Source organism: Astatotilapia calliptera, chromosome 9 (assembly GCF_964374335.1).
Source record: "Astatotilapia calliptera chromosome 9, fAstCal68.1, whole genome shotgun sequence".
Taxonomy (NCBI): domain Eukaryota; kingdom Metazoa; phylum Chordata; class Actinopteri; order Cichliformes; family Cichlidae; genus Astatotilapia; species Astatotilapia calliptera.
In genome coordinates this window covers 5,915,657-5,928,911 of record NC_137430.1, presented here as the reverse complement: position 1 = coordinate 5,928,911, position 13,255 = coordinate 5,915,657, and the positions used below count along the sequence as shown (strand labels likewise).

The 13,255-nt window shown below is 40.4% G+C and overlaps 1 protein-coding gene across 13 annotated transcripts in view; it reads right to left on the bottom strand.

Annotated features, from left to right (window-relative positions):
* LOC113029062 (band 4.1-like protein 3) overlaps positions 1-13,255 on the bottom strand; it is a 36,326-nt gene that overhangs the window by 14,758 nt on the left and 8,313 nt on the right. For 2 of the 13 annotated variants that reach the window (XM_026179661.2, XM_080305876.1), the window contains exons 1-13: positions 12,013-12,123; positions 8,267-8,357; positions 8,015-8,188; positions 7,747-7,851; positions 7,633-7,675; positions 7,483-7,558; positions 7,270-7,391; positions 7,082-7,178; positions 6,911-6,998; positions 3,463-3,507; positions 2,566-2,718; positions 870-967; positions 493-668 (exon numbers count right to left, since the gene is read on the bottom strand). In XM_026179661.2, the coding sequence (XP_026035446.2) occupies positions 493-668; positions 870-967; positions 2,566-2,718; positions 3,463-3,507; positions 6,911-6,998; positions 7,082-7,178; positions 7,270-7,391; positions 7,483-7,558; positions 7,633-7,675; positions 7,747-7,851; positions 8,015-8,188; positions 8,267-8,347 (1,258 nt within the window). In that variant the 5' untranslated portion in view covers positions 8,348-8,357; positions 12,013-12,123. Of the gene's footprint in view, positions 1-492; positions 669-869; positions 968-2,565; positions 2,719-3,462; positions 3,508-6,910; positions 6,999-7,081; positions 7,179-7,269; positions 7,392-7,482; positions 7,559-7,632; positions 7,676-7,746; positions 7,852-8,014; positions 8,189-8,266; positions 8,358-12,012; positions 12,128-13,255 lie in introns of those variants that run through there. The other 11 variants (XM_080305877.1, XM_026179668.2, XM_026179670.2 and 8 more) reach the window with 8 other exon arrangements.

Sequence of the window (13,255 nt, the reverse complement as noted above, 5' to 3'; positions counted from 1 at the left end):
ACAGAACTTTGATAATACTGCTCAAGTCATTTTGACTTTGCTGAGCTAGCTAACACAAAAACATATCCATATGTTTTTGTTATGTGGCTTCACAAAAATCCAGTAACCAAGATTACAATTAATAGTTATAAAACAGCGAGTACCATATTCATATAAATGGACAATGTTGGTACAACATTAAAAAATATGGACTGACCTAGTTGGCCTTGGAAAGAAAAACAAACTCATAGTTCAAATTCCCCATTCCTCCTTTGTAGTACAGGTCTAGTACTCGGAATATTCCAGTAAATACAAGGAAAAATTTGACTTCCAAACTTGGTACAGTTGGATGCACTATTGCCACTAGTATTACTACTTGGACCAGTATGATACAGCTAGAGCTATAGTGACCAGTTCTCTCATTGCAAACTGTTTACAATGCGCAATACTAATAACCCATATTAACCCTGTTAGCACTCTGGGAAACATAACTGATGCAGAATTCACGAGTACCTCCATCTAAACTGCGGCTCAACATGCTCCTCTTGCTGATACATCGTGGGAAATGCGGTGCTGGTCTGGATATCTGAGCACTGGCTCTGCGACTCTGAATCTGAGTCCGACCGCTGTAACGAAACTTTGAACCCAGAGTCAGGAACTTCTTAGGAGTTTCTTCTGGTGATAATAGCCTGAGAGAGGAGAGACACACAGGGAAGAGAATAAGATGGAGATGAGCAAGGGGAGATGAGATGAGGAGAATTTGAAAAACAAGCACACAGACAGGGTGGAGGGCAGACCAGAGAGAAGTAAGGAGACAAAAGATGGCTGTCACAAAACTGATCGCATGATTTCTGAAACAAACCACACGTTGTGACATGATCTTGACTGACCTGAAAAAGGAGTGATGTTCCACACACACCTTCCAGAGTCTCTTAGCAGCTCTATGGTTGAACAGCTTAAAACCAATGGTGGACTCAAACTGCTCGAACTGAAGACGGGGAGAGACAGATTATTTATCAACATCTTAGCTTTAAAATAAACCCATCAGTAGGTGTCACTCTCGCACATCCTATACCAATATCACTAAACTAAATTCAGACACATTTTGAATGTGATGTCTGAATAAGGTGGGGTGTTTCTGGTTTACAAGCCTCTACAACATTCTTGCAGGTCTGGAGCAGTAACTCTGGACGGGGAGACTGGAGGCGGGGTTCCTCTTTTCAGGAAAGAGGCCCAGAGAATGTGTTCCAAATTTCAGGGGATCATACGTCTTAGTCTCCCTGGAATAATCTGTGCCAGGGTCTCAGGGAGGAGTGTCTGTCCATCAGTTGTAGTGATTAAGAGCAATGGGTGTGGACCAGCTCTTGACCTTACTCAAGTGTGCACGGGAGTTCAGCAGTGGCTGATGGACTCTGCCAGAGCTGCTCTTTGTCAAAGATTCTCTTTGTAATTTTTATGGAAAGAATTTCTGTGTCCAGCCAAGCAGCAGAGGATGGTCTTAACCATGGTCTGTGGTCTAGTCTTCATATGATGAACTTCAATTAGCAGTGAAGTGGTGTGTATCTGAATATAAACCACACTGGTGAGAAACATCCAAGATTAAGGCCCTGGTCCTCAGATAGAAAACGGTTCCACGCCCACTCTGGGTTTGGAGTGAGTGGAAGAGTTTTATCATTTTCAGCTCTTTTTTTTTGTGAGGTGGGAAGAGTGGAGGGCGGTATTGACAGACAGAAGGATCTGCAGTAATGTGAACACTCTAATCTGCTGTTGTGGTGTGTGACCTGGCGTCCACATATGTGGACATCACATTTTGGGTTATTTAGACCAAAATACTCAATTTTGCTCTGCAAGGGCCTGATATCCTTTTACGAGGACATTATACTGCTACTGTTCTATCAAAATTTTAAACGAATATCCTCATATGTGGCTCTTATTTTTCTTAAAAACAAAAATAAGGTAAAAAAAAAAAAAAGCTGGTAATTCTTTGTTTTTGCATTCATCGGGCCTCAATATGCCCAAATATCAAAGAGAAATTAAAAATGCATGCTGTGGAAAAGTTCAGGTCTTAGGAGGTTAAATCAAAACTTTTGATTTACTGGTTGATCTACGTTCCAGTGTTCACCTATGGTGACAAACCAATAAGCTGATACAAGCAATGTAAACAAGTTTTCTTTGAAGTGTGTCTGTGCTTAGCAATAGGATGAGCAGCTCAGCCACACTTGTTTATTTGTAACCAGGTTAAAAGTGACTCCCACATTGCGCACTGTGCAAACAGTTTCACTCAGGATTTAGAGTCCACTGTAATACAGACACAGCACTAGAGAAGTTTATGAATGACCTAATTCTTTTTAAGCAGGAATGTTTATTTTGCCACTCCCTGAATTTTTTCAATCTTTGAAAATTATGTTTTTTGCTCATTAATAATAATAATAAGTTTTATTTGAAAGCGCCTTTCAAAACACTCAAATTAAGTAACATTACAGAAACATTACGCTGCTGAAGTATAGCATAAGGGTCAGTGTAACATAGATATATCAACATAGATGTATCATAATACTCTGGCCAGTCATCAATGTGTGTTCTTACCTCTCCTGGTCGGATCTTGATGTAGAAGTTGTTTCTTTTGTACGAAATCTTCAGGATCTTTGGCCACGAGAACCTGTTGATCCTCAGTCTATCTCTGTAGACCAGCAGACCACTATTGCACACACCCAGCATAATGGCCACACCCTCTGAGTCCTGCACAAATACACAAAAACACCCAAACTAACACAGAACTCTCCAGTCATGTTTATCATTGTAGATGGCTCCTAAAACCAAGAAAGGGTTTTAAAATATTTTCGGGCACTTAAATTGGGATTGAAATAACACTTTTGGGAGAAATGAATCGTGCTTATTTGGGAAGCTATTTGAAGCAGTAGCTAAACATCTTTCTAAGTCAATTCCAGCAGTCTGTATTACATGAAGATGCAGCATCACCAGTTTGATTTAAAAAAAAAAAAAAAAACAAAGCTTAGAAAATTTGCTTATTTGGTTTTTTCAATGTTTTTAGAGGTTCTTATGAAGCCGCTGTTATTTTCCTTTTCGGTGCAGGTCTGAATCTGAGTTGAGCTGTTGAAATCTGCGGTTCTCAGTTTCTGTTGAAACTATATCGCTCAAAACTTCTTTAGACTGCAGTTCTATCTGGACACATGAGAGATTTAAACTGTGATTACAGCTCTGAGAGAATCAGAATATCAAGTGTTACATTAGACAAGCAGCCTCAGTTTTCTCAGTTGCGTCTTTTAATCAGCACTACTTGATGCTTAAAATGGGAGCATGGGGGTGGATTTAAGGCTTACTGTGAAGTCAGGAGCTGTTTATGAATAACTAACTCTACACAAAAACAGTAACATCCAGATGGAAATGTTTGGATTAACACACACATACACATTTAAAATACAACCACATATAAACACGCCTACACACAGGAAAGAGTCTTACCTCTGACTTAGCTGAAGACAGGCAAACAAAGCCGCTTCCTATCATCTACTCCATTCAGACAGACAGACAGATGACAAACAAATAAAAAAACAAACAAACCAAAAAACCGAGCAACAACAGAACAGCTGGTCTAAAGTTATACCAGTTTTATACCATTACAACACCATTGTACATAAAAACATTAAAGGGTAATGCTACCGTCCCTGCAAGCGCTAACCATCAGTGTTTAGCTTACTGTCATTCAGTGCAAGCAAGTTTCTTCATCTTTGTGGTGCTCTTTGTTTATATGAAGCTGCTCACTGATCACATGTACATGCGCCACTTATAGCATGTTTCCATCAAACAGGATATCTTAGACAGGTGCACCTATCTCCTACGGAGCATAATAACACCACGGCAGCAAAGATTTAAGTAATGACTTCAATGATATTTAACAACTGGAAAAATACAACAGCGCGGGAGTGACGACTTTGTCTCTTACAGCCCGCAAAATTCAGATTTTGTGAAGCACGTCATTTCATTTTACACGTTATAAATTTACAAAAGAGAATTCACAGACGTTGCAGCCTTGCTGGAGAAAAAAGTGGTTCTCTCTGTTTGTCAAATGGTTAATAACTGAATACAGCAAAAAGGTCAAATGAATTATCAGCATGTGCATGGACTTCTGTGCAAATTCACATCCAGTCTGCAACACGATTTTATTAACAACCAGTCACACAATTTCTTACTTAACTTACCAAACAACGTACTAAGCCTAAAGGCCCTTCCACAATTCAATTCAATTCAATTCAATTTTATTTATATAGCGCCAAATCACAACAAGAGTCGCCTCAAGTAGAGTTACTGGGAGAGTTTTCTTAAGTTTTTTTTAGAAATGTATAGACTAAAACTCTCTGAGAAGATTCTTTGAATGTTTGTGTACACAGATACATTTGAGCCATAGACCTTGGCCAGTATGTCCAGTCATTTTGCAGTTTTTTGCCTCATCTTCATATTTGAATCCACTAATTCTCCACCCTCAGCTTCAGAAGTGTGCTCTTGTTCAGATGCTCTGCCTTTACTTCTATGCAATATTAGGCAGTGTCAGTGTTTAGCAGTCATTGGCTACTAAATTTTTATTTATTTTCCTATAAGTGTTTGCAACATATGAGATCCTTGCTATCGTTCTCCATTATATCAAAGAAACATGTAAAAAATAAAATAAAATAATGTAAATGGTAAAGTGGTAAAGTCAAAGGGAAAAAAGGCCTGTTGTTCTTGCATCAAGATTGGCTGGACACCCATTGAGTGGAATAGGTCCCAGCCTCTCTGCAATCCTGAAATAGATAAGCAACTATGAAAATGGATTGATGTATGAATGACTCAGGAGAACTAAGTAAGTTGAGATGGATTCAATCATCCAAGATAAGTGCACATGCTCGTGTCTTATAATAAATCCTGGAAACCATGATCAACAATTCTGTGATTGCAGGATTTGAGCTTTGCCTCAGCAAAGCACAAACTCCTTGGGAAATAGGATGAATCATGGTAAAGGTGGCATAAAAAAACAAAGGCAAAAACGAGAAAATTGGGGTGACAAAAAGTAACAATAAGATGAAAACATAGTCATTATATAATTGGAATTAATTACATTTAATGGCATTTTCCTCTATAGCACAACAAGTATAAACTGCTGAAAGAAAGGGAATGTCATAAGTTTTTTTTTTTTTTTCTGGTAACATGGTGAGGATATTACAGCTCAAGCACCTGTTTTTTTTTTTGTTTTCATATGAAGTTGGCTTGTGTTTTTCCTTTACACATACAAAGTGATGAAAAATCTGCACAGGCCGACAGTTGTTCTGCCTGGAGCAAGGCCTGTTGTCCCAAAGGAGCTATGGAGGAGACAAAAGCTGGAGCTAAATGGAGAGCTAAGAGGAGCATATGTCATCATGGGGATTGTACACTCACATTTCCTGCACTGTGGTGTGACCTTTTTTTTTTTAACAGAGAGTTAATCTGAAGAAATGTGGAGGGATGGCACTAGCAGATAAACGTGGTATAATTCCAGACAAGTGCGGCAAAGTGATTACTCTGTGGCCTGAATATTGAACTGCTAGCTGTAGGATGCAGCCATATTACTTGCTGTGGGAATTTTCTCCTGTCATTGCTCTGGCTGTTTGAATTCAGTTTGAATCAATATACTGGTTAGATTCCTCCATCAACTGGACATAGAGGTCATCTCCAAAATCCTCCAAAACTGTAGCTGCACTAAATGGTAACACACACGCACACACACGGCAAAATGACACAAAATGCAGAGAATGACATCCATTCTTCAAAAATGTCATTCTGTGATGTGTGTTTCATACACAGTGAATCAGTGGAAAACAGCCTTGATGGAAAAACCATTACTGTCAACAAATATGCACACACATGCATACAAACACACTCACATGTAATTGACTCTTGACAGGAACTGGGCCATCCATATTGATCAGATTGTTGGGTCCAGAAACCAAAACACACTGTGTGCTTTCATATGTTCATTCAAGGACGAACACAGTCTGAGCACATTTAATAATCGTGGGGTCAGGATAAAGAAGACGAACAGCACTTCAATCTAGTCGAGTCTGACAACTGACATCAGTTAAAATTAACGGTCGAAGCCTCTGGATCCTAGCTTGGCTACCAGTAGTTAAATCTGTCATTTTCTTTCACATATACATGTTTTGTTCAGTGAAATCAATAAGTGCTTTGCACCTGACCTGGGAATCAGCTGATTCTACACTGCTTAAAACATTAAATAACCACTTTGAAAACATATCAAATCTCAATATAAAAAATAAAGCATGCTGGTTGTCAGTTACTGATAAGGCCTGGGTAATGTGTTGGGAATGAAAGGATCAGCCTGCAGAGGCCTGAATTCAAAGACACCAGGAAAATCAAATTCTGTCACATAAGCTCAGGATGAACCAGCTCTCATCTGTGAAAAGCTAATACCAGCGGTGGCCCTGCCAGTTCTGGTATTCTGTGGGAAATGCCAGTCTCCATGGTACCGGGCAGTGAGGACTAGAGGACGTCGGGCCGCCCTCGTGACAGCCTCACCCTTTAAGAAAATGCTTTCTAAAGACCTGAACGAATCATGAATTGCTGTATCACTACAACATCTATTAAGAATATAATGTTGACACCTGTGTATTTATGAACTGCTGGAGTCGTTCCATTTCATTTGTAAATGCTTCATAATGCATAGCTAGTCCTTGTCACACTAAATAACTGGTAGCTGCCTGAATTATCTATGACTTGCAATATTACTAAGTATTTAAAATGCCTCAATTTTATCTGTGTGCAGGTGGAAACATGCAGGTTTGGTATAGATTACCGATCACTATTGTGATGATTTAGGGTAGAAACTAAGTTGTTGCTATTTTTTAAATAACAGGGCTTACTGTCAACAGTGTGTCTTTACCTTTGCATGATGGAGGTCGACTCCATACATGGAAAGTTTCTTTACATTTTCCAGGAAATGCATCTCTGCTTCAGCTGGAGTCATTCCTCTAAAAACACAGTCATACACTTAAAAAATTTTGCTGCTCTGAATATTGACACCGTTTAGAAAAAAATATGTGCGGTGAACAACCTGTAGGTTTTGTGCAGCTCTGTGATCTTCTCTTCCATTTCTTTAGTTTGATTCGGAGCAAAGCACAATTCACTGATGTAGTCTGCACCACAGTCATCTGAAATATGTAAACAGACGCACGAGCGGTCAGAGTGAGAGAGAAATGTGGACAGAGAGGTCACAGTAGTATAATAGGGCAGAGTGAGTACCGGGATCATAGTCTCCAAGCTCTGATTGGACTGTGTAGGAGCCGAGGATGGTGTGAGTTGCAAACGAACAAGGAAGACGACCAGAAACTATATCCTGTCTGAGCTGGAGACACAGGAAGTACCTGAAGGCAGAAAAAATTATCAGCGTCATCATACATGGAAACAAGTGAGACATGCACTATAAAGCTTTGATTGACAGGTGTGTGAGCCTACCTGGTGATGTCCTCAGACAGCTGTGCAGGATCAGGAGGGTAAAACTTCACATTAAAAGAGAAGTTCCAGGGAACACCTGTGAGACACACAGCGATGAGTTGTATAACACACAGGGTTAACCTGCCCAACTTGCTGTGGGACCATACTGACCTCTGACCTGCTTCTTCATCTCCTTTCCTGGATCCAACCAGTTCTGCAATGAAAAGGTCAGAGGTTAGAAAGACAGGTGGAAGACAGTAAACAGATGGACGGGTGGACAGGTACCTTGTTATTGTCAGCATCTCTGAAGGACAAAGCGAAGTAGTCTCTCTCTAGCAGGTTTATGTGTTCACAAACCTTCTCAAACAGCTGCAGACCTCGAGCTCGTTTCTAAGCACAGACAGAAATAGGTCAGTGATTTTACTGTTTGTCATTTTGGGCTCTCTCCCTCCTGATTGTTATTTCTGTTGTGATTTATATCTTTTATCGGTACTCCATCTGTCTTCACTCTTTCCTCATCTCCATGCCCCTTTACATGAACAAGCCATCTCACCTCCACGGTGCAGGTGAACATGGAGCCATCTAGCAGGGTCACTCTGGCCTGCATTGTTCTAAAGCTCAGTGGGTTTCTAGCAGGAGAGCGAGCAATCCAGCTGCTTGACGACAGGTTACTGGATGAGTCCTCTGCCAAGGAGCCCTGAGCTTGGGACACCCCACCCTTCTCACCCTAAGGAAGCAGGAAGTGATGTCACAGCAGTATTGATCTCATGATGTTTACTGATCCTTCTATCCTTTGTGTTTTTACCTGTTTCGGTGTGGAGTGGTTGGCAGCTTCAGGGAAAGACTCCGCCTCTGTGGGCTGGGCTTCACCTAGCTCTGTCGTCATGGTGAGTCACCTGCCATATATTAATAACATGGTTACCATAGAGTTTTGTGGTGTTAAAGCACGAGAAAACACTGTCTGAATGTCACATAAACGCTGGGTTCAGATATAGTAGTAATAAACATTATAATGTGGTTGAAAGGAGTAGAAAAGGACCAAATGACTGCTGGCTCAATTTTTTTTTAAAAAAGGTAAATGATAAGCTGTGTATGTGACACACTGCATTTAGCAGTATTTTCACACTTTAACAATAAAGCATCAAAACGTCACAAGTTCAAATATTGGTGATGTAGGATAACCAGTCAGTGTTTTCACCAAAGATATTTTATTTACAGTCACAAGAGAAACAAGTAAACCTGATTCAAACACAAAGTTTGAATTTGATTGAATAATACCCGATTATTCTGTCTCATCAAACTGAACAGCCTGACCCCCATCCAGCTGTCAGGTGATGGTTTGCCATGGCAACATGAGGGAGCGGAGGGAGGGATTAAGGCTAAAATACAAGCTGATGTAATGTGGTTTGGAGTCTGACAGACAATGGCGATGTTGTTGTTGTTGTTTTTTTATTCATTGCTTTTATCACATCCATAGAGTCCATAAAATTACTGTGTTAACTGGCTTGCACAGAGTGCATGAAACTGTGTCCTAAATCAATATTCAAACTTAATAATAACTTGAACCAAACTAAACCAGAATTAGTTCAGACTGGATTGAGGTTATTACTGAACTGTTCAGGGTCAAGTTGTTCTTCAGTACGATAACAGAAATTACACACATCATGTTTCCTGTAGGTACTCTGTATTCTGCACTGGGAGCGCACAAATACACTCCAGGCACCGCTCAAGCTCCTGCCCTTTTGGCCTCTTATTTCATAAGTGCCTTTTTTTAGTTTCTATTTCAATGTTTTGATATTAAATTTGGCTCATGGAATCAGTTTCTAAACAAAATGTCTGTTTTTGCATCTTGTGAAGTCCTTGTGGATCCTCTTCACTATATCACACAAATGTAGAAAATAATATTTGAATGTAATTACATGAAAAACTAACTTTGTTCCATGGTCAAAACATTTGGCCCCCGATGATGTGCAAATACTTGGACGTTAGAAATGTTGTGATCAGTGGCACAAGCAAGGTGCAAGAATACATCAAATTCCATCAGAAATGAACGGCAGCATGTATTAAAACGTGAGTATTAATTAAATACAATGATAAACATTTCTGAAGCTAGACAGAAATGCATCAGTTTGTGCAATGATGCACCAACTACTTTGGATCATTTGTGAATATTACCACACATGCATAAGGACAGTCTGAACATTGAGTGAGTATATAAAGCTAGCTCCAAGTACTCGTCATTTAATATGTTCACATATTCGCTTTCTGCTGTTTATCTGGGAAGCAGCTCCCAAATGACCAAGCTCCTCACGTTACCTCTAATCCTGAGCCCAGGCACTCTTTCAGCCCTTCTCATTATTTCGATTACTACACAGAGCTTGTTGAGAGTAAGAATGTAAATCAACGGGTAAATTGACAGTCTCACTTTTGTACCTAGCTTGCTCTTCACCACAACAAACAGATACAGAGTCTGCACCACTGCGCGTCAGTCTTCTGTCATCTGCCACTCAAATCTCCCCACACTCGTAGCCAAACTTTTCTACCCTTTTCCAACTGAGAAACCTTGCCAAAGACTTCTCCCTAATAATCACCCAAGTCACTTCTAATTTAGATGCAAATGACCCAAGTGCAAGCTGGAGGTTATTGCTTGATGAAGCCAACAAAACCACATCATTGGCAAAAAAACAGAGATGAGATCCTGAGGCCACTAAACCAGACCTTTGAAAAACTCAGGACGAAATCTCATCCAACCACAGGCACTGCCACTAAGGAGTTGTTTAACTACCTCAGGGATCTTTGGGAGGCTGTGGATTAGATGATAGTGAGTCATCTACTAGTTGGAAGGTCAGTAAATTGATTTGAGTTGACTCGATTCGAGTTGTGCTAAATGACAAAGACTCATTCGGTCTAATGAAAACATGTTGGAAATCTGTCTGCATTTACAAATTACATAGCAGTTGTTTCCAAACCTTCAACAGTCTCTCTGAGAGTGAGTGCAGTCTGTCAGTCAGGCTGCAGCTGAGAGGTTGCCTCCTATCGCCTTACAATCAGAGGTGCTTGTTAGTTTTGCATTAGTTATGCAAAACATTGCCCACAACAATGACATAAGCCCAAACATGTCTGAGACCAAGAGCAGCAGGTCTCAAGGTAAAAAGGTCATGTTAGTAATGTTTTTCATACAAAGCTTTTCTGCACTTTTCTCTATACTTCATCTACATAAGAGAGCACCTTAAGGTTCAGTATTGTGCCCAAGGGTACTTTGGCATGGAGACTGAAGCAACCAGCGATCAGGGTCAGTACATGACAGCCACCCACCAAAAAAAAGGGGTTGGTCTAAAAATACTATGCAAGAACAAGGTAACATGGTGGGAAAGGTGGTTTTAAAGTAACCGTTTAAAAAGAAAATAAACCTAGATGCAACATCTCAGGTAGAAAATATTCTTCAGTTTCTGAAGAGTTAAGTTACTTTATGTATTGTTAATGTGTTAAAATAGTTATGGTACATTTTTACTTAAATTTTCCAGCACCTGGGATATTTTAGTGCTTACATTTGACCTGCGCTTTATTGCACCTGCATCCTGACAAATTTACTCATCGAGTTAGGTAGTCTGTCATCAGTGAACTTATTGGAAAAGACAGAAAATGCCCTTCTTTTTGTTTGCACTGATCCTGCTGCCTGCACTCACTGATAAGACATGTTTCAGTTTTTCTTTTTCTATATTATCAAAAATATCATTACATCAAATTTACCTGAATATCATGATAAAACTTTACAGCCATAACTAAGTAACATTAGTTAATAAATAAAATAGTTTCTGAAGCTAATGAGCAAGGCTCATTCCCCATGACACATTAGAAAAACTAAACAGTCTCGAGTATAATGATTTACTTTATAATGCATACCTGCACACCTTATCTAAATTGCAGAGTTGGGGGTGTAGCAGCTATTGTATGGTGACAGCTGTCTTTAATATTGACGTTGGTCCCTGACACAAAGAGAAGAGAATTTTTTTTTAAAAGCACTTCAGTCCAACACAGTCATTAACCATGACCTCGCAAATAAATACATCATTTAGTTTACTGGGTTCATTAGAGGTCACATTTATAGCAGAGCTGTTGCACTAAATTCGAATAGTTTACACAGACCGGTGTACCTAATAAAGTGACAGATTTTCACAATATCAGCTGATTCATCGAATCTGCTGCCAGCATCCACAGACCCACAGACACAGAGCCTAAACCGGGTTTGTTTAATATATCACATTCATTCTGGATCAATTACTGGTGTAATTTCATATAAAAAGATTTTTTATATCCTACGGCGGTTTTTCCGGTGGACGAGACTGTCCCGGCGTGTTTGAGTCTTTGTGGTCCTGCAGCAGGAAACAAACACACACCCTGAGCTGCAGTGTGATGAAGTACTAATGATGCTCCTTCGCGCCGTCTCTCTTATCATCGATAACAAACTGCTCATGGCTTCAGTCACTGATCACTGAACAGTAATCGCTATTCTTTCTCCCGCTCTTAAGTAAATCATCCCGTCATCTTTACCTGTCCTGAGCAGGACGCTTGCCCTCTTCCTCCCGGTAACGGACAGCTTTTTTTCCTGATCACGTCATCTCTCACTACGACACACCGTGTCGCCGTGGCGAACCGCTGACGTCAGGACGCAAGGTGCTTTCAGATGTAATTTGTTTTTTAAATAAAGATGAAAACAGTGTTACGCTGAAGAGTACGGACCCCCAAGAGTGCCAAAATAAAATAACTAAATACACCATTAGCCCTTTATTTTCCAAGATTCATACAATCCTAATATCATCCATTTTAACCATTTTAATTTTCTATATAACCCGAAATGGTAAATAAAAGGTTAAGAAATTGGTTAAACGTGTTGTTAATTAATTAAAATTGAAAATGAATAACTAATTGATTAAAAGCATCATTTTTATTTTAAAAAGATGTAAAATTATTTCGCCTTTTAATTCTTATTGTAACGATGGTTAAGTGTTATTGTACATGTTGGTTATCTTTGCACACTGTTGTTGTTCTTTTAAGATTCATGTTTGGTTGTGCTGCAGGAAGTAGGGAGGGTGGTGAGGAGTATCTGGTCAAAGAACTGTGAGGGGCTGACTCCACAGCAGCAAGAGAGTCTATGGCAGGTACTAAAAGAGTTTAGTGACATTTTTGCCCTGAAAGAAAGTGATGTTGGCTTGACACACTTGGTAGAGCACGTCATTGAGACCGGGGATGCCCAGCCTATTAAAGTGCGCCCCCGCCGCCTGCCCCTGGCTCATCAGGAGGCTGCAGACAGAGAGTTGTGTGAAATGATGAAGGCGGGCATCATAGAGCCATCTGATAGCCCGTGGGCCTCCGCGGTGGTGATGGTGCCTAAGAAAAAAAGTCCTAGGATGCGTTTCTGTGTGGACTACAGACCACTCAACAAAGTGACGAAGAAGGACTCTTACCCCCTTCCCAGGATTGATGAGTCTCTCGACTTAGTAGCCGGGTCCTCCTGGTTCTCCACCCTGGACCTGCGGAGTGGCTACTGGCAGGTGCCACTGTCCCCGGAATCCAGACCGAAGACAGCCTTCTGCACTAACAGGGGACTATGGCAGTTCAAAGTCCTGAGCTTTGGTCTTTGCAACGCTCCTGCGACCTTCGAGAGGCTTATGGACAGTGTGCTGGCTGGCGTCCCACGGCAACGGTGTCTGGTTTACCTGGATGATCTTCTAGTGCACGGGAGCTCCTTTGATGCTGCCCTGGATGCCCTGAGACAAGTGTTGGAGAGGGTGGC